Source organism: Lithobates pipiens, unplaced genomic scaffold (genome assembly GCF_037356315.1).
Source record: "Lithobates pipiens isolate NorthernLeopardFrog02 unplaced genomic scaffold, aLitPip1_a1.2 Scaffold_3, whole genome shotgun sequence".
Taxonomy (NCBI): Eukaryota; Metazoa; Chordata; class Amphibia; order Anura; family Ranidae; genus Lithobates; species Lithobates pipiens.
The window spans coordinates 167,456,486-167,479,686 of record NW_027507790.1 but is presented as its reverse complement, the minus strand read 5'-3'; the positions used below and the strand labels follow the sequence as shown (position 1 = coordinate 167,479,686).

The following is a 23,201-nucleotide window of genomic DNA, read 5'->3' as shown; positions in this document are numbered from 1 at the left end:
CCAGCATCAGCTGCGACCAAGGTGGAATAAAAGAAGAGGTTGGGTCGGCTCCAGGTTCCTGTGAAAAGAATGACAAAAAGTTATAGCAGGTCAGTGCGTGGCCAAGACATTGCACTTGCCTGGGATATAGATGCAGTGCACATTGAATTGATGCTACAGGGATAGTTGCACCAGCATGCGCAGGAAGGACATAATGGCTAACGATTTCTACCTGCCTTTATTTATGATATTAGCTGTGGCCTGATTCTGTGGCAAAGGTCACTGTTTGCCCTGCCCAGGTGCTGCCCCAGACCTGAGATGCTGACACAATGGGGGAGAGTTCAAATAATGAGGATGACTGACTGAACCCAGGGATCAGGAGGATTTCTGGTTGCCATGGCCCTGCAAACCAATGATGGCCAAAAATTGCAGTGAAGTCTGTAGAGGCTGCGGTGTCCATTTCTACCCGAGGTGAAGAAGGCGAACTGATGGAATGAACATTGATATGCCTTTCCAGTTTTTGAGAAATCCAGCCTGAGAATTTGGTTGGGATCTTGCGCCTGCGAGAGAAAAACCAAGAGGCGCGAAATGAAGGACCGCCCCTGAGGGATGATCCTCATGGCGAATTTAAGCATGCCAAGCAGAGATTGCAGCTGTTTCTTGGTGCACCCTTGAGTAAGGGTAAAGGTGTGAACAACCGATCTGATCCTGGTCAACTTATAGGGAGGCAGGCTGGCCTGCGTAAAGCGTGTGTCGAGCGTGACACCCAAGAAGGTGATGGACTGTTCTGGGCCTTTAGCTTTATTCTCTACTATGGGCACATCGAGATTACCAAATACCACCCCTAAGCTGTCCAAGTCTACTGGGGGCTACAGATGGCTGACACATCGGTGGCAGCTGAGAGCAGGTTCCTGCATTCGTGGGTCGATTGGGGCAGCGTGATGAGGCCGGTGTGGAATCCTGACGTGAATCCCTGCACGAGAAAGGCAGCCAGGGAGTGAGTCTGGTGGAAGGAGAGGTAAAACCAGAGCCACCAGAAGCTCACACGACCTAGTCACAGTGTGCTTTGCTGCTTAAGGCCACACCTTATTTTGGAATGTGTTTATGACATGAGAGGCAAACATGAAGGAGACAACACTGACTAAAGTTGCAAGTCCCGAATTATAATTGATGCAAATTGATGTGCCCCATCCCCCCAACGAACAGGATCGGTCATCCTAACTTGTCCACCTGGGGCAGTTGTGTGAGGGCCGGCAAGCTTTGACCAGCACCAGAAGTGGAGGGAAGGTTGGGGAGGCGTCTGCCACCTACATCGGAGCACCAGTTTCTGTATGGGTGGAAGACTGGCAGATGGCACAAAGTGGGGAGCGTAGACCCGCAAAGTTGTGGCAGAACAACTCTGTGTTGATAGTACTGCAGTTGTTGGTGATCTGGAACTGTGAAAGTCTGGCTGCTACTTTGTGTGAGAACCACCGGTGGTAATCGTAGAATGAAAACCCTCCATACTTGTGACCCAAGTCCACCACTGCATGTAGGTACAAGTCCAGCTCTTCCCTCCTGCTGGGGTTGGCTGCACAAAGGACATCTCTAACCATCCCAATGGCTTGCACAAACTCGGTGACTGTGAGCTTGTGGTTGAGCCTAGGGTCCTTATCTTTGAGGACCACTGAGATGTCCCCCCAGGTATATGATTAATTATTGGCCACATCGTGAACTGATATGAGGAGGGAAGCTAGGTTAACATTCTTGCCATCCCTGATGTCCATGCTGATGCCAGCTGGGACAAGGAGAGCAGGGAAGACAGTAGTGCAGATCTCTGGCATACCTGCGGGTGAAGGTGTCGGGATGGTGATGGTGACCGGGTCCGGAAGGGCTTTGGCCAGGCACACTTTCAGGGCTCCCACCCTGGCCTGGACCTCAGTGACTGCTGTGGACAGCGTGGTCAACATGGAGTGGAGCTGGACAATAGCCAAATAGTTTGAATGTAGGGATGCCTGGGTGCTGGGCTGGGCTGGCGCTGGCGGTGGGAAAAGCAGCCTAAAGAGCTTGGCTATTCTGGCTGTGGCGGGGTAGGATATACCCCTGTGCCACAGCTCTGCTGTGAGCTTGGGGGTGGTCCAAGCTCTGGGAGACTGAGTGCTGCCACTCTCCGAACCCGCGGAGGGTGACAGAGGGGCAGAGGTGAAGTCTTCACTCCTGGCCTGTGACATGGCTTCAGGTAGAAGAAAAGGAGAGGGGGAATGCATGTGTTAAAGCGGGAGTCCGCCGTTTTTTTTTTTTTTTTTAAAGCCAGCAGCTACAAATACTGCAGCTGCTGACTTTTAAAATAATGACACTTACCCGCCCAGCGCGCCCGCGATGTCGGCACCTGAAGCTGATCTCTCGATCGTCTCTCGGGTGCTGCCGCAGCCATCTTGGGTATGGGAATCAGGAAGTGGAGCCTTGCGGCTTCATTTCCCGGTTCCCTACTGCACATGCGCGAGTCGCGCTGCACAATAAGGATGGTCCCCGCTGTCTCTGGGATCCCTGTGTTTCCCAGCAGGCAGTGGGGGACCTTCAGAAAGGGGTGTAGATTCTGCAGAAAGGGGCGTAGCTTCTGCAGAATCTACACCGGAAGTGGGTGCAGATACCTGTACTGTACAGGTACCTGCACCCCCCTCCCCCCTGAAAGGTGCCAATTGTGGCGCCGGAGGCAATAGATCCACTTTAATGGATTTTATTTGCAAAACTCAGACAATTGAACAGTCTTTCAACTTGGGATCAGAGGGTTGGAAAGGAAGTTCAGGTACACTTAGTGTCAAAGTCAAAAAAATTTGAAGAACTTGCTTACTTTGACTGCAACCAGAGAATAGCCATTCGCAACTGGATGATCACTCAGGTTGGACAGTCCCTCTCTCACAAGGCCTAGCAGCCAACATGGTGCTTACTCAGGAACAAGTCTCTGCCACAGACGTTGTTGTAGAAACGTACAAGATAATGTCTCTGCCACAGACTTTGTAGAACCCATAGGAAAACTAAGCTTGAGAACACTTGTGGGATACCTGGATCTCTCAGCCTGCTAGGCGATATCCACAAGACCGTATTCTCTCGGTTACTTCAGCCCTTCCAGGCTCTTGCTAAGAAAACCAACCCATACGTGGTGTTCTTCTGAAGAGTCCTCCCCTGGAATGCTTGAAGTACACTGGGTCTCTCCCAAAGCGGAGACGGCACCCAACCACGTCAGAATCCTTCTTTTAGTTTCCCTGCCTCGGGCTAGCCATCCCCGAGACATTAGAGTCGGGTGGATCCACACCACAGGCCATAGCCTTCCTGGAGGCTGGTCAGGAGGACCAGGACCATGAAGTCAGCACATCATTCTGGACCGGAACCCCAAACCACTTGACGTCTGCATCTTAAATACCCTCTTCCAGAAAGCACAGCGAGAATGCCACTCCCACTGGGCAGGCTCAGAGAGAGAGAGTAATTTAAGCACCTGACCAGACCATAGTTCCATGCCTGCCAGAGGAGACAGTGCCCCCTGTGGCCAGGCTGAACATCTCACAGTTCAGTCAGACTGATGCCGAGGCACAATTTACTTAATTGTACCTAAAACAAACTGCAGTTTAGGCAACTTTAACTTTAGAAAAATGCATAGCGCGTGCTCTTCAGGAGCCGCTGCTACATATATGTACTTTTTTTTATTATTATTTTTCTCAACTGGGCTCATAGAGTTTATTAACCATTCTTAGCAAACTATTAGATGTACCATAATTTGCAAAAGAGTGAGGTGTGACACCATTGATAAAGTCCTGTCTTAGGATCGCCATACAGCAGTTTATTTTTATTTTTGTTCAACCAGTGGATTGAAAGAAAGAAAATAGCTCTATTCTCCCTTGAAACACTCATGGTGGGGGGCGGATACCTCTGACTGGATTTAGTATTTTTACAGCAGAGAGACTTCCCAGCTGTCCAAAAACACTGATCTGCACTGACGGCTAAAGCTAGAGAAAATTTTTTCCAACAGGTTGGCTATACACAAGTCAATTGGTAGATCAACTTGTGTACAACCAGCCTGGCCATACATGGATCGAAATATGTCCAGTCCCTGCTGAACCACCCAAATTTTGATCCATGTATGGCTGGCTTTACAAAGGTATTCATTAGCTGATTCTTTTATTTTTAGTACTGTGTAAAGAGCCAGAGCATGAATGTGTGGAGTTTGTTATGCAAACGTGTTCCATATCTGCAAAAGATGTGGTGATGTATATCTTGGTTACATATAAATTCAGACCCAAAAATGTACATAGACTGAGGCTCCTAGTTTTAGACTCTCCAAGCTCACGGTCATTATCAATTATTTTGTGTGCCCGTTGTATCCATTGAGTGACATCTTGCTATACTTCTGCAGAGCCATGTGGATTGCTGAGTGTGCATATTATCATATTATCAGTACATATTATCAGAAAAAATGTTGGTAAGTAGATAACTAAACTCTACTTTCCCAGCCCTCGTAAAGTACTCCAACCAGGAAAGTAAACTTACATAATATCACGTTATGCATCCCTGATGTTTTCTGTTTACTAATTGTGGGCAGTAACTACACGCTGTAAATCAGTTTATAAGTCAGATCCCACATATGATGCTCAGGGTGCCCAGGCATGGTTTGACAGTGACAGAAAATGTGAGATTTGAGCTTTTGACAACTTTCACCTACATAGACTAATAGAAGCAGGATTGTGAAAACCCCAGATATGTCTGTAAGGTTCACCCAGGGTGTTGCGCCCGAGATCTACCTGCTTCAGTGCTTTAGTGGAAAATATTACTGTTTATAGAAAGATCATTCATAGGAAAGATTGTTTCAAGGAATCAGCAGCAAGTCTGAAAGGTAATGTTAGTCTTTACTGTATAAATACTGTCTGCTACAGGTTTGTTTCTTTTGTAGATAGATGCAGTTGCTCACCAGGTTCCTGAAGGTCCATCAGTTCAGGCATCGTCCCAGCAATACAGATTTAAAAATAAGACAAAAAGTCCTATTAATATTTTGTATTCAGGTGTTCACTTGTATTTTATTTCCCCTCATATTCTTTATGAGATTGCTGGAGTATCTCAAGTTGTGAACCTGTGTTCCCTGCTGGTATTTGCCTAGTCCTCATCTGCTGTCCTGCAACATTGTTAACCGTTGTACCTTCCTGTCTAGGTCATGCTTATGTGTCTTAGTCATTGATTTGTCTTCCAGTTGCTGCCCTTGTGTTGCTTTGTTCGTCAAACAATCCGACAAACAGTCCGCTCAAAATTTGCATGAATGGACTTGACCACACACGATGAACGAACAGTCCGCTGAAAGCGTGCGCGATGACGTGAACGGCACGTACGACGGGACGAGAAATTCAACGTCCAATACACTGCAATGCAACCTTCGCCGTGTAAATCCTTTCTGAGCATGCGCGAAACTTAGTTTGTCGAACAAGCCTACACACGAGCGGACTGTCCGCTGAAACCAAGTTTCAGCGGACTGTCTTACGGAAATTCCGAAAAACTTTGTTCGTCAGACTGTCCGCTGAAACTGTCCGCTGAAGCCCACACACGAGCGGACTGTCCGCTGAAACACTGTTCAGCGGACAAAGTTGGGCGAACAGTCCGCCCGTGTGTACGCGGCCTTAGTTAAAGTTAAAGTGAAACTAAAGGCAAACTTTTTTTTTTTTTTTTTAACGTTTTGGAGTTGAATGAGTGATTAGACCAGTCAGTTTTTATTGCTGTTTGTGCCCTCGTTATGGAGATTCACCCTCTCTATTTGTCCTATTTACTATTATCATCAAAAGTAAAAGAAAATCTCACATTTTGGGTTGACTTCAGAACCGTAATAGAGGGGAAATCTGCCAATAGGGACACTTGTTCTGGTGACACCTTGGGATTTCCTCACTTTGAAGGGATTTCCTAATTTCCTGTTTTTGCTATGGGACAGGAAGTGAAGAGAAATCTCCCCTATGGGACAGAGATGACAAAAAAACTGACAGTGGTTATAACCCTCCCTTAATCTATCCATAATGAAAGAAAAAGCATTTTGCCTTTAGGTTCATTTTAATAATAACCAACATTTAACAATTTCTATCATCTATTATTTTCTGAATGACAGTTTGGTAGTTTGTAGCCTTAAGTAGGGTTTCTTTTATGCCAAAGAAGAAAGTTGTTAGTTCCTAGTTCTAAAAACATTTTGTAGATGCAATATAACAAAGAAATACTGAAAAAGAGAGATATTTGCCATGGTTAAATTACCATTTCTCAAGTCTTCTGTAAAGTTAGTTATCTGTTATGAGAATTAATCTAAATCAAGACCTCTAATTTGTCCCCCGCAGGTTGCAAAATTTAATTTCACATTTATTCGTAAAGCATGGTGTAGTTTATGACAAGCAGAGCTGTGAAAATTGACTAAATACTGTGCTTCTGATAAACTCTTTAACAAAACTCCTTGGAATTGAAAGAAGCTAATATGCAGCTCACAACTATTTATCCCTACCTAGCCCTCAATCACATCAGACTGGAGACAGCTTATTGAAGGAGTAGAAGCTGTTTACTTAGCAAAGGTAACGTTTGTAAAAAGGGTGAAGCAATATTCACTTTAACCTCCGTGGTGGTATTCCCGAGTCTGGCTCGGGGTGGAATTTCAGTACCACTAGCGGTAACCCCAAGCCAGATGGCATTGCAGGATACAGGGAGAGTTACTTACCTTGTCCCCTGGATCCAGCGATGTCCCCCCGCTGTGTGTGCGAGCTCCTCCGCTCGATTCACACAGTGCCCGAGTGCCGCTGAGCTCCATTCCCTGCGACGTTACGAGGCACGGGAGCGGAGATCGGCGCCAAATTCAAACAAGTAAAAACACAAAATACTTACAGTATACAGTAATCTTACAGATTACAGTACTGTATAAAAAAAAGACACATCCACTTTGTCCCTAGTGGTCTGTGCAGTGCCCTGCATGCACTTTTATATTATAAATACAGTTTTTTCTGCCTGGAATTTGGAGATTGCCCATAGCAACCAAAAAGTGTCCCTTTATGTCAAAAGTGATTTTAGTTCAGCTAGAAAAAAAGCGATAATAAATTAGAATCACTTGCAGAATTGAGCGATAGCGATTTGTGGGGAAATTCGTCATCAAACACTAAATCTAATGACAGCGACAATTCTGCAACTGAGCAAATTTCTGTGTTTTTGGATTTGATTACATTATTGAACAATTTTTATTATTATTTGTTATAATTATTTATAGTTATTTATTATATTATAAACTTTATCATACCCGGGATGTCTAATAGACTCTAGTTTGAACAGATTTAAGAGAGTTATTCCTAAGAATTGCAGGCCTACAATATAAGATGCCAAATTTCCATGCAAAAATAATGGTACCGCTTTCAGCACCTAAAATCAGAAATAATCGTCGGACCCAAACACGGCGCAACAAAATGGCGGCGGAATTGTAACGGGCTTCCTCGGAACCGGGTGACTTGAGCTGTGTCTTTTGATGTGACTGCTCTTGCCGGATTTGTCCTCCGAAGATGGATGTGTGTGACCTGTTACCGAACACAACTTAGGAGTCGGCTGATTGTTGCTTGGATGTTTATTGTGGTGCACGGATGACCTCTATGGGTTTCATCTGGCTTTTAGATACAGTTTTTCAACCATGGTAAAACTTGCAAACCCTCTGTACACGGAGTGAATTTTGGAAGCCATACAAAAAGTAAAAAGACAAAAACAGCGTCCTTCGGAAGAAGGGATTTGTCATGAGGTGTGTGTATCCCATGGTCTTGATAAAAGGCTTGTACTCGAGCAGCTTGAACTCAGTGTACAGGATGGCTCCATTCTCAAGGTTAACAACAAAGGTGTGGTTTCATACAAAGATCCAGAAAACCCTGGATGCCTTACAAATGTTAAGCCTGGTCCTCTACCTAAAGCAGCCAAAGGTCAGCGAGCTGTAAGTACCGATCTGCGCACCGTGGACTGGAATAAACTCCTTCGTAGGGCACTGGAAGGCCTTCAGGCTCTTTGCTTAAGAATATTGAGAAATATTTGCGTAACCAGAATGATTTGGTTGGAATTGTGGCAAATCCCATTTTCCAGAGGAGGTTGCGTCTAGCAGCCAAACGGGCTGTTAACAGCGGGAGGCTACTGAAAGATGGCCCACAGTATAGGATTAACTATGGAGGATCAGAAGGGAAAGGAGTATCCAAATATTCTTCCTCTTCCATGCTTCCTCTAGTCAGTCTCCTTCCCCATGAGAAGGATCAGGTCACCCATCGTGTTTAAAATTCTGTCCAGAGCTCACCTCTAATGTAAAAGCATTGAGGTGGCAGTGCATCGAATGCAAAACTTGCAGTGCCTGTAGGATTCAAGGCAAAAATGCAGATAATATGCTTTTTTGCGACTCTTGTGATCGAGGATTTCACATGGAATGCTGTGACCCACCTCTGGCCCGCATGCCAAAGGGTATGTGGATTTGTCATGTCTGCCAGCCAAAGAAAAAGGGTCATAAAATCATTCAAGAGAAAGCTGCACAGATCAAGAGGCAATACGCAAAACCCATTGGCCAACCAAAAAACAAATTAAAGCAACGCATGTTGTGTATGCCCAATGATGGAACATCTGTGAACTCATTACCAGGAAGGGGGCCATCCGGTAGGAGTCAAAAAAATAAAATGTGTCCCACCACACTGCCATCTGGTCATGCTGCATCGGACCCCATCAGCAGCCTGGCTGCATCTGACCTCATTTGGCCTGGCCCCCATCCCATCACTTCCACCTGTTCCCCTCTCAAAGTTAACAGGAAAACCAAAGGGCTAATTGACGGCCTCACTAAGTTTTTCACTCCATCACCTGAGGGACGCAAATTTCACAGGCGAATGGTAGACTTTTCTGTGCACTACCGTCCCAGGAAAAAACATAATGACCCAGACTCTTGCACTCTCCATAGGCTGGCAACGAGTACCACTCATGGGCTAGGCAGCCCTCCTCCTCCCTCACAACTTGTTCCCCCACCTGCTCACTCACAAATCTCTTCCCTTTCTGGCTACAGCCCTACCTCACAGCAATCCAGCAACTCTACCACGTCTAATTCACCCCAGAGTTCTTCAAGTCACTCCAGTGCCCCATCACTCAGAAGCCTACCTAGTAACAGTCAGTTGAAGGGGCTGTTTGATGGACTGTCCCATATCTATGCTACTCAGGGCCAGCCACGCCAAAAAAGCCACCCAAGCTATGCACCTCCAAAGGAGTAGGCTCCTTCTTTCCCACTCCAGCCCTCCAAGTTGGGCAGTGCCTCGGGGTCGGGCATTGAAAGCCATTGCTCAGTACAAGCGCTCCTCATTCTTTATAAAACACAGGACACTAGGCAGGTTAAAGTACAAAGTGGGACCTATAGGGGCGGGAGCCAGGACACCAGGAAAGGTCAGCTTGGCAGACAGAAGGACTAGGACCGTCCAGGATGATGGTAAGCAGAGGCTTTAGAACCCTTTCCTCTGTACTTTTATATTGCACCTTAGCAGTAGCATTTGAACATTTTTGTAACATACTGTGTCACTTGCCTTTTAATGGTAGTGCTGCTAATGCAGTCTTTTCCTCCCTGGTCAGACAACTGTATTTTACAACAAATAAAGCCAAGGCAAACTCAGGATTTCAACTGGCCATAGATTGAAATTTGGCCAGTTCAACAGATAACAGAGTTTAGATCCATCTATGGCCATTCCAGTTTGAAAAAAGTCGATCTAGTGAATCAGCCGGATGGCTAGTCAAGAAAAAATGATCTATCTATGGCCAGCTTTAGTTGTATATTTTATAGCATGCTTCACTGCTTGACAAGAAGGTGTCCTTTGCATTTTGAAGAACAAAGTTTTGATGCATGAAATAATCTCCAGTAGATTGTTTCAACTGGTCAGGAGTCGGAAGCCTAATTCAGATGGAGGGCACCTAATTGCATTGCTTTGAGGCTCCTGAGACCACTAACATTTGTAGGTAAATATTAGTACATGACTAGTCTGTACAACATCATGAATCATGTAGAACATAGTAAAAAAAAATTAAAAAATATACCGTATATAATTCTGTGTATGTATAGAATGTAGCACAAGAATAACAACATTCTATGGAGTACAGTGATTTAAAAGATATTTATGGCTTATAAATTTAACTTAAAACCTTTTTGTGTGCTTTTTTATGTTTTATATCTTATCTGAAAATAAAGAATTTACAGTCTAAAAAAAAAAAAATCAGAAATAATCATACTGCCAGGGAGGTTAAGGTCCCTTTCACACTTGCGTTGAGGGGCAGACTACAAAATCCTGTGGGAGATGCCACAGGCTTCATGCTAACAGTTGTGGACTTGAAGCCCTATGCAAGCAGTAAGCGGCTAACTGCACCCGCAGCCATTCCCATGTGATTGAACATGTGTGCTTACCTGGGGATGATCGGCTTTGGACACAAACTGTTTGTATCCAAGGCTGATCATCAGCAGGTAACCACTTTATGTGAGGAACTGCGGTCCATGTCAGCCTTTCTTTGCTTTGTACAGAGCTCCTGCCTGCAGCTGTTCGCATAAACCCACCCAGAAAAATCACCTAACTTTCACATTATATTTATTAAAAGTAAACACAGGTTCACCTTATCTACTTACATTCACTTTGCAAAATGAATATTGATTTTGCTAGGTGAACAGTCTCTAAATCAACTGTACTGGCTGAATGCTCCACTTGGAGCACAACAAGGAGAGCCCCTGTTGCATCTTGGGAGATTAGTTCTTCTTTAATGATTCAGGCTTATTTTGCTATGAAACAAGGTGTTGGAGTAGTGGTAAAACAAAAGAAGCTGTCAGTTACAGGCACAAGGTCACTACTATAACAGTAAGCTCTAGTCACAGTCAATTGTGCAGCTATTAAATGACAATGAGGTTGCGTTAGGTTGCCATGTTATTATCCAAATACTAATTAGTAGAATTCTGCTTTAACCTACCGGAAATCTTTAACTGTGTTACAAAGACATTTTGAGTATTTTAATGCTGATATTGCAAATGGGGCCAACTTTCGTGGAAAATGAGAAAGTGGCAAACGGTGCAGACATCAGATATAACCAGGAAACAGCATGACTTCCAAGCTTAAAAGTTTGCAAGGAGCCCCAGTATTTTTCATCTTATCCCCCCATGTTGTTCTGTCTTTGTTGTAGTATAAATGATGTAAGGCGAGTCGGTGACAGGCTCCTTCTGACTTTTTCTGTATCTATCACTGCCACTTCATTAGCTACACAGAAGGGGGTGCGGGTTTATGGAATCCATCTCAACCTTCTGGAACACAGAAAACAAGACAAGGGATTGTCAATTCATTCAGCAATGTTTCTTCTACTTTCTTTTTAGCAGTTTTTTAGGTAAAAGGAAATAAACCGTTAACGCAAAACTCTAGCAAAAATATCTTTATGATATCTCAACTCCACATATACTTTGTATATCTGCCTTAATTTTTAGTTGTGAGCATATCTAATAATTGTTTTGCAATAACATTCCACCTCTGAAATCATGGCATTGGAATATGCCCAACTGATGTATCACTGCATAAAAATGGCTGCTATTATTTTTGGCTTAGAAAAACGGATTGACTAGGAGATCTAAAGCAGACACCAGAGACTGAGTTATAAGCAGAGCAGTAGATTGGATATACTGAATGGCTGTCAAAAGGTGGTGTAGAGCAAGCACAGCATGATCTAACCAGGAGAAGGACATGAGGAAGGAAAGGTGAGCAAGCATATTGCTTGCAGACTGTAGGAGGTAAACAATCTTAGGAAGATCATAATACCTGTAGCCACCCTGCCTAAAAAGTAGTGTCTATCACATTTAGTGCTGCCTAGCCGTGGACAGATAGGGGAGCATCTCTGGTAATGGAGATGGGAGAAGCAATAGGGCTGGATTATGAGTGTTTGTGTCTTTCTCTGGCCAACCACTAGCAGTTTTGTTACCAGTTTTGCATGTCAAGGAAGGATATACTTATTTGGGTTAACTTGAGGGGAGGGTCTTTCCCCCAAGGCTTAGGCTGGGGGAGGCGGGTTGTCAGAAGTGCTGCCTAGGGAGGGCCTACACTTGTTTTGAAGATAAGACCTGGGTTGAGGTCTGAAGCTGTCCTACATGGAATGAGGGAAGCAAGACTAGAGCTAGGGTACCAGGGGAAGAAACTCTGCAGTGGGAGGTGTCCTGGAAAGTAGTGTGAGGCTGCAGCCTCAGAGGGGCCTGGTGACTAACTTAGTGATAGACCCTCTACCCGTCAGAAAACTACTAAATTCATTTTGGACAGCACAGTGGTGTAGTGGTTAGCACTCTCGCCTAGCAGTAAAAAGGGTCGCTGGTTTGAATACCAACCATGACACTACCTGCCTAGAGTTTGCATGTTCTCCCTGTGCCTACGTGGGTTTCCTCCAGGTACTCCGGTTTCCTCCTACGCTCCAAAGACATGCAGGTAGGTTAATTGGCTTCTGTCCAAAATTGGCCCTAGTATATGAATGGGGACCTTGGATTGTGGGCTCCTTGAGGGTAGAGACAATTGTAGACACTCACTCAGGTTGAACTGGATGGACTGATGTCTTTATTCAACCTTACTAACTATGTAACTGTGTAATTAAATGTTGGATTTAATTTAAAAGCCCTTAGTCATCTGGGTGTGAAATTGGAGACTGGAGTACTACTCTCTGGGTATCTGATGCCCTAAATCCTCCCTTTTAAACAAGTGCTGACAATTAAATTCAGCTTATTTCCTAAAGTGACTGGCGCCCAATGATTCACTTCCGCCACTATTTACCATGAAATCTGGGATGAAATGTTGGCCTACCTGGTCTCTGGAGGTTCCTAATATGCCAAGGGGAATGCTTTACCAAGTAACTACAGACTGGTTAATTTAAATTCTAAACAGTGCATTCCTAAAGTATTAAGACCCCCTTCACTTTTTTAAACTTTGTTGTGTTGCAGCCTGATACTACAGTTGTTGAAATGTTTTTTCTCATTAATGTACACCCAGTACCCCATAATGACAAAGTGAATACAGAATTTTAGAAATGTGTGTGAATGTATTAAAAATAAAAATATCACATGTACTTAACATGGTTGTAAACCCTTACAAACCACTTTGACCTACAGGTAAGCCTAGATTAAGGCTTACCTGTAGGTCCAAGAAATATCTCCTAAACCTATACGGTTTAGGAGATATTTGCCCGAAGACAGGCACCGCTGACTGAGCGTGGCATTTCCAACAACAGAGCTGCCGCGCGTGTCGGCTCCCGTGCGCATGCGCGGGAGTGACGTCATCGCGGCTCCGCCGAATGACAGCGGCGGAGCTGCGAGACCCCACCAAAAAGATGGATGCCCCGGACTACAGGGGACAGCGGTGACATCGCTGGCTCCTGTGTCAGGTAAGTGACACATAATGGACTACTATGCGATGCATAGTAGTCCATTATGCTTTGCCTTTGCAGGGAATCAAAGAGGAATTAAACCCATCAGGGTTTACTTCCTCTTTAAGCATCCAGTCCTTTTACTCAATACTTTGTTAAAGCACCTTTGACAGCAATTAAAGCCTAATTACAGCTGAAATCTCTATAAATTCTAGAAGTTTGGGGCATTGTTCACACAAACTGATCTTTCTGGAGAAGAGCAGAGTCTTATTATCCTCTTGTCAAGACATCATCATCCTGCAAATAGTGTTTAGTTCGTTAAGTGTTTGTGGTAATTTCACAAGCGTTTTCTTGCACCAGACTGAAATAACATGATTTATGAGTACTGCAAAATGAGTGTATACATATATATATATATATATATATATATATATATATATATATATATATATATATATATATTTAGGAAATTAGGTGCACAGTATATGATTTTGCACAACCATTTTCCTCCTTTATGTTGTAATAATAATTTTACTCTCTTAAGCAAAGGGGTCTGGATATGTGTTTGGCCATCTGGATTTTAAAATTGTGGTGGAATCAGTAGATGCAACACCCTTCACTGTGGTCCTTTTGGCTCCTTCGCGTCAAGAAAAAGCTGCTTGGACCAGTGACATTAGTCAGGTAAGAATTTTAATCATAGCAAGATAAACCATAAAACATAAAAGTAACCCTGACATTTAAAGTGATTCTAAAGGCAGAAGGTTTTTTACCTTTCCAGTCTATGCATTAAGGTAAAACACCTGCATGCAGTCCCCCCCCCCCCCCCCCCAAAGGCTGGATTCACACCTATGCATTTTTAGTGCTTTTTGCATTTTGCTGATTTTCACAACACGTTCACTACACTGTAGTGCAAATCTGCAAAATGCAAAAAGCACTATAAATGCATAGGTGTGAATCCAGCCTTATACTTACTAGAGCCCAACCTTGACCAAGCAATTTGCATAAGAACAGAGGCTCTGCCAAATCTCTCTCTCTCTTCACTGGCTCACACAGCAGCAGGAGCCATTGGCTAATGCTGTTGTCAATTGCAGATAGTGAGCCAATGAGGAGAGAGTCTCATTGCACAGAGCAGGTAAGTATGGCATAGGGACATTGGAACTGAGTTCAGCATCAAGTAACAGGGAGTAAATAGCAGATCTTGAAGAGTACTTTTATATATGATTTGTACTTTGTTTTTTTGCCCTGGGTCCTTGATGACATAATTAAAAGCATAATTGATCAAATCCAACATTGTTCCTATGTCTGGAGGAAAAACCCTTTACTTTACCTCACTGTGGCAGACTGTGACATGGCTCTGGCCAGTTGAGAGCTACACTACACTGATAAGCCATTTTAGACAATATATAGAGCCATTCACATAAGTCCATACCTTTGCAGGACCTTAATGCCTTAAAAAGTCATACCAACACAGCCACAGACTCCCGATCCCTGCATTCTGAGCATAATGCACTTCTGAACCCTGCATTCTGAGCGTAACGCACTTCTAAACCCTGCATTCTCTTGTAATATTTATTTTATTTTATTTTTATGCTCACAAACACACTGCATTTGTGATCTACGTTTGGGGTTAACAATGTATTATCACCCACAGTATATCACAAAGGCAGTGCATTTTGAAAATGGTGCAGAAAACACACATAGAACGTTGCCTTTCTAGCACTGCATTCTGTGAACTAGCCCTAACAACAGCACACTGTGCCCGGTGATCTTTGACTTCATCAGTGTTGTTCAAGTAGATCTCCATCTCTCCATCTCTGTAAGGTTGCCTACCTCTAAATTTCATAAGCCATCATGTATGTTTAAGACACTGTAGTCACCATACTTTTTTTTTATTCACAGTGTATTGAGAATATTAGATGCAATGGCTTGATGAGCAATGTGTTCGAGGAGAACTCTAAGGTCACAGTTCCACACATGATCAGGTAAGAGATGGTCATATGTTTCAGTGACAATTGATAGTGAATGGACAGCATTTGGGCCTTGTTTTCCCATAGTTATTGAGGAGAATGTAAGCAACAAAATGAACCACTGAAGATACATTTTGGAAAAAGATAGCTTCAACAATTATTAAATGATGAATTAAATAATTTAGATTAATAAACAGTTTTGTAGTGCTCTATGTATTTAGTATATAACAACCAGAAGGTAGTTCTGGTTGTGATATAATACATACAGCACTATAAAACTGTTAATGACCTCACTGTTCCATCCTGAGGAATCTGACCAAGTCTGTGAGATGCATTGAAATTGGATGCCATCCCACTATTGGCCAATGTTGTGCTATACACAAGATAACATTCCACTTCCGGATCGCTGCACGCCGATATACTCCCTTACTTTGACGGGGGATATCGTTGTTATTGCAGCAGCTAGCTGCCATAAACCCGGTATCCTCGTGTTTGGCCGGCGGTCCGGTTTCTGATAACAGTGGTCTCTGCCGCGTGATGACTTTTATTGGCGGCGGGAGAGGGGCCCCCCTCTCGCAGCGCTCCGGTGCCCTCCACCGCTTACCGGATCCGTCGGCTGTATCGGAGGCAGTCGGATATTCACCTTGGCTGGGCATGGATATGAGTGAAGGGAAGATGCAAAACATCCCTTATACCTACAGCTCTTCAAGGGCCATTTTTTTAAAATATTTTTTTAAATGACACTTTTTTTTTAATGCATTTAAGTGTATATATGAGATCTGAGTTTTTTTTTACCCCAGATCTCCTATTAAGAGGTCCTGCCGTGCTTTTTTCTATTACAAGGGATGTTTACATTCCTTGTAATAGGAATAAAAGTGACACCATTTTTTTTTAAAAACAGTGTAAAAATAAAAGGTAAAATAAATGAGAAAAAAAAAAGCTCATGCAGAAGCGAACACATACGTCAGTAGCGCCTGCATATGAAAACTGTGTTCAAACCATAAATGTGTGGTATCACCGGGATTGGTAGAGTGAGAGCAATAATTCTAGCCCTAGACCTCCTCTGTAACTTAAAACATGCAACCTGTAGAATTTTTGAAACGTTGCCTATGGAGATTTTTAAGGGTAAAAATTTGTCGCCATTCCACGAGCGGGCTGAATTTTTAAGCGTGACATGTTGTGTATCAATTTACTTGGCGTAACATTATCTTTCACAATATAAAAAAAAATGGGTTTACTTTACTGTTGTCTTATTTTTTTATTCAAGAAGTGTATTTTATCCAAAAAAGGTGATCTTGTAAGACCCCTGCGCAAATATGGTGTGACAGAAAGTATTGCAAAAAATGTATAATGTTTGGGGGTTCTAAGTAATTTTCGAGTAAAAAAAAATGTTTTTAACTTGTAAACAACACATCTCAAAAAGAGACTCTGTCCTTATGTGGTTAATGATAAAAGGTTTGGATGGGCATCAACCAAGGGAATGGTGTTGGGCATGTCATGCGAAACAGTGGAATTTTTTTTTGTTATGTTTTGTTTGAAATTTTTTATATTGGTAACATAGGATTGGATAACCAAAATTAATCTTCACACAATTTATTGTGTGAAGATTCTTAGCTCATGGATGGCTTTGTAATAATCAAGATAGTTGAAAATGGTTCAAACGAGGAAGACGCTGCTCCAGTCACTACAGTCCGAATGCGCTGGGTGCAAGCCACGGCCTGCCACCGATGACCAATAGGATGAAAAGAACAGCTGCACACCACAGGAATGTTCCAACCAGGTTTCAAGAAGAACTGAGGTCAGTGTGAAACGCACGCATCACCTCCTGGGTTTGGAAAATCATTCCTGTGGTATGCAGCCGTTCTTTTCTTTCCAGTTGAAAATGGTGCCATAAAAGTCTCCTATAGTATATTATATGTGGATTTATTTTATAATATATTCTAATCCAGAATAGAGTGTCGATTGGACAAAATCAATACCATACGGTATATACTGTGCTTTCCTGGTAGCTTCCTTGGAAGCAATTGGGTCAAGTATCAGGTACAAAGGAGACTGATCTGGATGGAATCATTGTGACTGCACATTAAAATTTGCTTCAATAATTGAGGTTTTTATAAATTATATACTTAGCTGCTAGCTAATGCCATTCCACCAATTCCATGTTCCTCACCAGTCTTGTTCCCATTTTTCCATATAAGACAATTTCTAGAATCTGAAGATACATTGTTGGGTTGTGGCCTTAGATGCCACATTTAAGGATTAGTAAATTGAAATATGTAAAATTTTTGTTTTTGGGTTTAATACCACTTTAAGTGGATAAAAAAGAACAATAAAACATGTTTTATCCTTACTAAAGAACAGATAGATACAATCAGTTTAGTAATACAAATGATCCAAAATTATTTAAGTTTCCTATCAAGAGATGTTTAAGGCCACCTTTAGATACACACCTTTACTCATGTACAGAATATATACATTACGTCTAGTGGGAGAATGCATTTGTGGTAACATGCATAAAACACTACATAAAAAAATCATACAGCGCCTTACAAAAGTATTCACCCCCCCTTGGCCTTTTACCTATTTTGTTCCATTACAGTCTTTAGTTCAATGTTTTTTTTTTAATCTGAATTATATGTGATGGATCAGAACACAATAGTCTAAGTTGGTGAAGTCAAATTAGAAAAATATATACATAAAACTATTTTTCAAAAATAAAAAACTGATAATTGGCATGTGCATATGTATACACGCCCTTTGTTATGAAGCCCATAAAAAGCTCTGGTGCAACCAATTACCTTCAGAAGTCACATAATTAGTGAAATGATGTCCACCTGTGTGCAATCTAAGACAGTCTGTCATTACATATACACACCTTTTTAAATGGCCCCAGAGGCTGCAACACCTAAGCAAGAGGCATCACTAACCAAACACTGCCACGAAGACCAAGGAACTCTCCAAGGGACAATTTTGTACAAGTCAGGGTTAGGTTATAAAAAAAATATCCAAATATTTGATGATCCCATCAAATTTATCATAAACGAATGGAAAGAACATGGCGCAACAGCCAACCTGCCAAGAGAGGACCACACACCAAAACTCATGGATTCAAGGAGGGCATTAATCAAGGAGGGCATTAATCAGAGAGGCAGCACAGAGACCTAAGGTAACCCTGGAGGAGCTGCAGAGTTCCACAGCAGAGACTGGAGTATCTGTACATAGGACGACAATAAGCTGTAGGCTCCATAGAGTTGGGCTTTATGGCAGAGTGGCCAGAAGAAAGCCATTACTTTCAGCAAAAAACAAAATGGCATGTTTTGAGTTTGTGAAAAGGCATGTGGGAGACTCCCAAAAAGGTGCTCTGGTCTGATGAGACTAAAATTTAACTTTTTGGCCATCAAAGAAAACGCTATGTGTGGCACAAACCCAACACATCAATAGCCCAAAGAACACCATCTCCATGTTTTTCAGAAGCCGGGACTGAGAAACTGGTCAGAGTTGAGGGAAAGATGGATGGTGCTAAATGCAGGGATATGCTTGAGTAAAACCTGTACCACTCTGTGTGTGATTTGAGGCTAGGACGGAGGTTCACTTTTTAGCAGGACAATGACTCCAAACACACTGCTGGAGCAACACTTGAGTGGTTTAAGGGGAAACGTGTAAATGTGTTGGAAGGGCCTAGTCAAAGCCCAGACCTCAATCCAATAGAAAATCTGTGGTCAGACTTAAAAATTGCTGTTCACAAGCGCAAACCATCCAACTTGAAGCAGCAGTTTTGCAAGGAGGACTGGGTAAAAATCCCAGTGGTAAGATGTGGCAAGCTCATAGAGACTTATCCAAAGCGACTTGGAGCTGTGATAGCCGCAAAAGGTGGCTCTACAAAGTATCGACCTTAGGGGGGTGAATAGTTATGCACATTGACTTTTTCTGTTATTTTGTCCTATTTTTTGTTTGCTTCACAATAAAAAAAAAAACATCTTCAAAGTTGTGGACATGTTCTGTAAATTAAATGATGCAAATTCTCAAACAATCCATCTTAATTCCAGGTTGTGAGTCAACAAAACACAAAAAATGCCAAGGAGGGGGGTGAATAATTTTGCAAGGCACTGTACATTACACATGTTAACCCCCATAATAACAATCCTGTGTCACGAAAAGAACAAAGATTTACTCATATGTTTTTTTTATGGTGATTTGTGCTTATTAGTGTTCCTATATCCAGTGCCAAATTTTAACTTCAATAAGTGTATTATAGCTTAGCTTGTATTTTTGAAAGCCATAATTTTATAATATAAACCTGTGGAATTGTCCAGCTGAGGCAAGCTTCCTGTTTATGAATGTTTTAGATCGGACGCAAGACTGCATAAAGATGATGTGGATATCTGTTTTAGTAAAACCCTGAACTCCTGCAAGGTCCCTCAGATCCGCTATGCCAGCGTGGAGCGTCTCCTGGAGAGATTGACAGACTTGCGCTTCCTCAGCATCGATTTCCTCAACACTTTCCTGCATACCTACAGGATATTTACCACGGCGTTTGTGGTGCTGGAAAAGCTGGCTGATATATACAAGAGACCTTTCACATCAATTCCAGTCAGGTATGTACAATACAGCCCAGTGTAATGTGTGTTTACTTTGCTTGTATAATTACTGTCAGGTTTATTTAAGGTGAGAGATATGTGGGTGCTGCCATTACATCTGAAAATGCAGGTTGTCCGGCTCCTGTGCCGATACAATAGTTTCAATACTAACCTCGAAAATGTATGCAGGAAAGATCTCTGAAAAACACAGATGTCCACTGAACTTCATTACCAGCTTTAGCAATCCACAGTTTTCTCTAGGCATAACCCCTACCGAGGTTGTAGTCTTTGCATACTCTCTGGATGCTCAGATGCTACATATTTTGATCCCATTCCAAAACACTCTTTGTACAGATTTCAACCTTAACTCCCAAATGAATAGAGAGATTACCATAGTACCAAGTTAATCAATTATCAGATTTTGAAATCCATGAAAATCAAAGCTTTCTTTCCCTGCCCCCTTACAGGGTTCGAGCAGTTGTGCTTGATTAAGGCAAGAGTTTTAATTATGAATACATGGGAGAGGGGCATTGGGAAGTGGTCTAAGGTGTTCATGTTAATTCACACTTTCTCCAAATCTAGTTATTTCCAGAAGAACTATAAAATTAATGTTGGTATGGAAGCCCTATTACTCTAAAGTGACAGTCATCCACCTCCCCTGATATTTGTTGGTAAAGTTTACAGTAAAAAAGAACTGTATATATGGTGGAGTTGTAATATCTTTACAACCTTTTAGGAATAAATCTACAACCTTTACTGGTTCACCCAAAATCGCAAAACTGTCAGTGCTCCCTGGATCCATGAAACTTTGCAAATGTGTTATGCAGCTCTAACCACAATATCTAGATATTGGAGGCCCATGGAGACACTAACTTTGCTAACCTGGACCTCCATAATCAATGATATTATGCAGGTGGATAATCTGATAGCAAGCAACAATGACCACAGCTGGGGTACTATACTACAGGTGCATTAAAATTCCTGCTGAACACCTAAGACCGAAAAGGTACAGCTAGAATTAGTGTTGAAATTACACTTTATCATTCTGTTGTCATATATCCACAGCTTCCTTCTGATGTAGGCCATCTTTCACACTGTTTTACCCTTTATGGGGTCTCTGTCTTCTGTTACCTATATAATTTCCTGTTATCAATACTTTTAGGTCTAAGGCAATCCCCTCTCTGTCACTAACCTCCCTCTTTTCCCTTAACCCTTTGTACCTTATTTCCTTCCTTTCTTCAGTGCCTCAATCCTACCCTCATCCCCATCAATTTATTCTGTTTTTATTGGCACGATTTTCTTCTGTTTAATTACCTGAGCATATGTTAACTTGAAGAATCACAGAACACAATTCTTCTGACTTTATGGCCTATTGTTTACATTCTAAAATTTGCCAAAACATTATGATTTTGTAAAGTTGTACAATTTGAAACTTAATAAACAATTGTTTACACTAAAGGAAGAACAAAGCTATCAGAAAAAAACAGGCCTATAGTGGAAACGGGGGTATAGAGTTATAAGAGCTGAGGTAGTTAAGGTTCCTGAGCAGCTATTCTGTGGTCACTGTGCTTAGATATGTGATATTTTTCCAACAATGTCAAAATCAGCTGTGGCCTCTGTCTCGACAAAATTGACATATATTTGAGTATGACCAAAATTGTGCAGAATATTTATGTCGGGTGAATTCCTACTACAAACTAAAAGCATATTCATAGGTAAATGGGCTTCTACCTAGATTGGCCCTTGTGTTTGTGACTCTATTAGTGAAATTTACCACTTGCCAACTGCCGTATAGCAGTTTTACTGCTACAAGGTGGCAGCTGTGTGCTGGTTCACATATCTATACATGATTCCAGACTTCCACCTGCAGGGGGCACTCTCGCCGCCAGCAGGCCGATTCTGCTGTGATAATTCACAGCAGAAACCCGGACTGGGGGTGCCGGGCACTCAATGTCTTATAGCACCCGCCAATCATTGGCAATACACAGAGAACTGAGATATACCTACAGTGCTGTGAAAAAGTATTTGCCCCTTCCTGATTTTTTTATTTTTTTTTGCATATATCTCACACTTAAATGATTCACAGCATCAAACAAATTTTAATATTACACAAAGCTAGCCCGACTAAATCCATGATGCCGTTTTTAAATATTATTTCATTTATTAAGGAAAAAAAGCTGTTCCAACCTGCCTGGCCCTATGTGAAAAAGTATATGACCCCCCCCCCCCCCCCATGCTGAATCATGACTGAACTGTGATTAACCACAATTTTTTGGAAAGCTGAGTTAAATTTCACTTGCCACACTCAGGCCTGATTACTGCCAGACCTATTGAATCAAGAAATCACATAAATAGAACCTGTCTGACAAAAAAGTGTTGCATGCTAACAGATCACAAAAAGCCACACATCATGCGACAATCTAAAAAAAAAATCAAGAACAGATTAGAAACAAAGTAATGTACATGCATTGGTCTAGTAAGTGTTTCAAAGCCATTTCTAAGGCTTTGGAACTACAGTGAACCACGGGGAGAGCCATTACCCACAAATAGAGATAATTTTGGAACAGCGGTGAACCTTCCCAGGAGTGGCCGGCCTATAAAGATTGCTCCAAGAGCATGACGATGACTCATCCAGGACATCATAAAAGAACCCAGAACAACATCTAAAGAACTGCAGGCCCCAGTTGCTTTAGGTAAGATCAGTGTTCATGATTCAACAATGCGAAAGAGACTGGGCAAAAATGGCATCCATGGGAGAGTTCTAAGGCCAAAGCCACTGCTGACCAAAAAGAACACAAAGGTTCATCTCACATTTACCAAAAACATCTCGATTATCCCCAAGATTTTTAGGCAAATATTCTGTGGACTGATGAGACAAAAATTTAACTTTTTAGAAGGTGTGCGTCCCGTTACATCTAGCATAAAACTAATACAGCATTTTAATAACAAGAACATCATACCAACAGTCAAACATGGTTTTGGTAGTGTTATGGTCTGGGGCTGCTTTGCAGCTTCAGGACCTGGATGACTTACCATAATTGATGGAACGATGAATTTTGAGCTCTACCAGAAAATCCTGAAGGAGAATGTCCGGCCATCAGTTCGTGACCTCAAGCTCAAGTGAAGTTGGGTTATACAGCAGGACAATTATCTGAAACACAACAGCAAGTCCACCTCCAAATGGTTCAAACAAAGCAATATTTGCATTTTGGAGTGGACTAATCAAAGCCCGGACTTAAATACAATTGAGATGCTGTATCATGACCTTACACAGGCCATTCATGCTGGAAAA

At 42.3% G+C, this 23,201-nt stretch overlaps 2 protein-coding genes across 2 annotated transcripts in view; both read left to right on the top strand.

Moving 5' to 3' along the window:
* RASGRF2 (Ras protein specific guanine nucleotide releasing factor 2) overlaps positions 1 to 23,201 on the top strand; it is a 498,296-nt gene that overhangs the window by 292,853 nt on the left and 182,242 nt on the right. The window contains exons 12-14 of the mRNA XM_077462462.1: positions 13,910 to 14,046; positions 15,265 to 15,347; positions 19,679 to 19,927. Coding sequence (XP_077318588.1) covers positions 13,910 to 14,046; positions 15,265 to 15,347; positions 19,679 to 19,927 — 469 coding nt within the window. The remainder of the gene's footprint in view (positions 1 to 13,909; positions 14,047 to 15,264; positions 15,348 to 19,678; positions 19,928 to 23,201) is intronic.
* On the top strand, positions 7,403 to 9,224 carry LOC143940057 (histone acetyltransferase KAT6B-like). Its single transcript, XM_077461102.1, is given in 3 exon segments — positions 7,403 to 7,985; positions 7,988 to 8,233; positions 8,236 to 9,224. Coding segments are annotated over 3 exon segments (1,587 nt in total). The 5' UTR covers positions 7,403 to 7,633.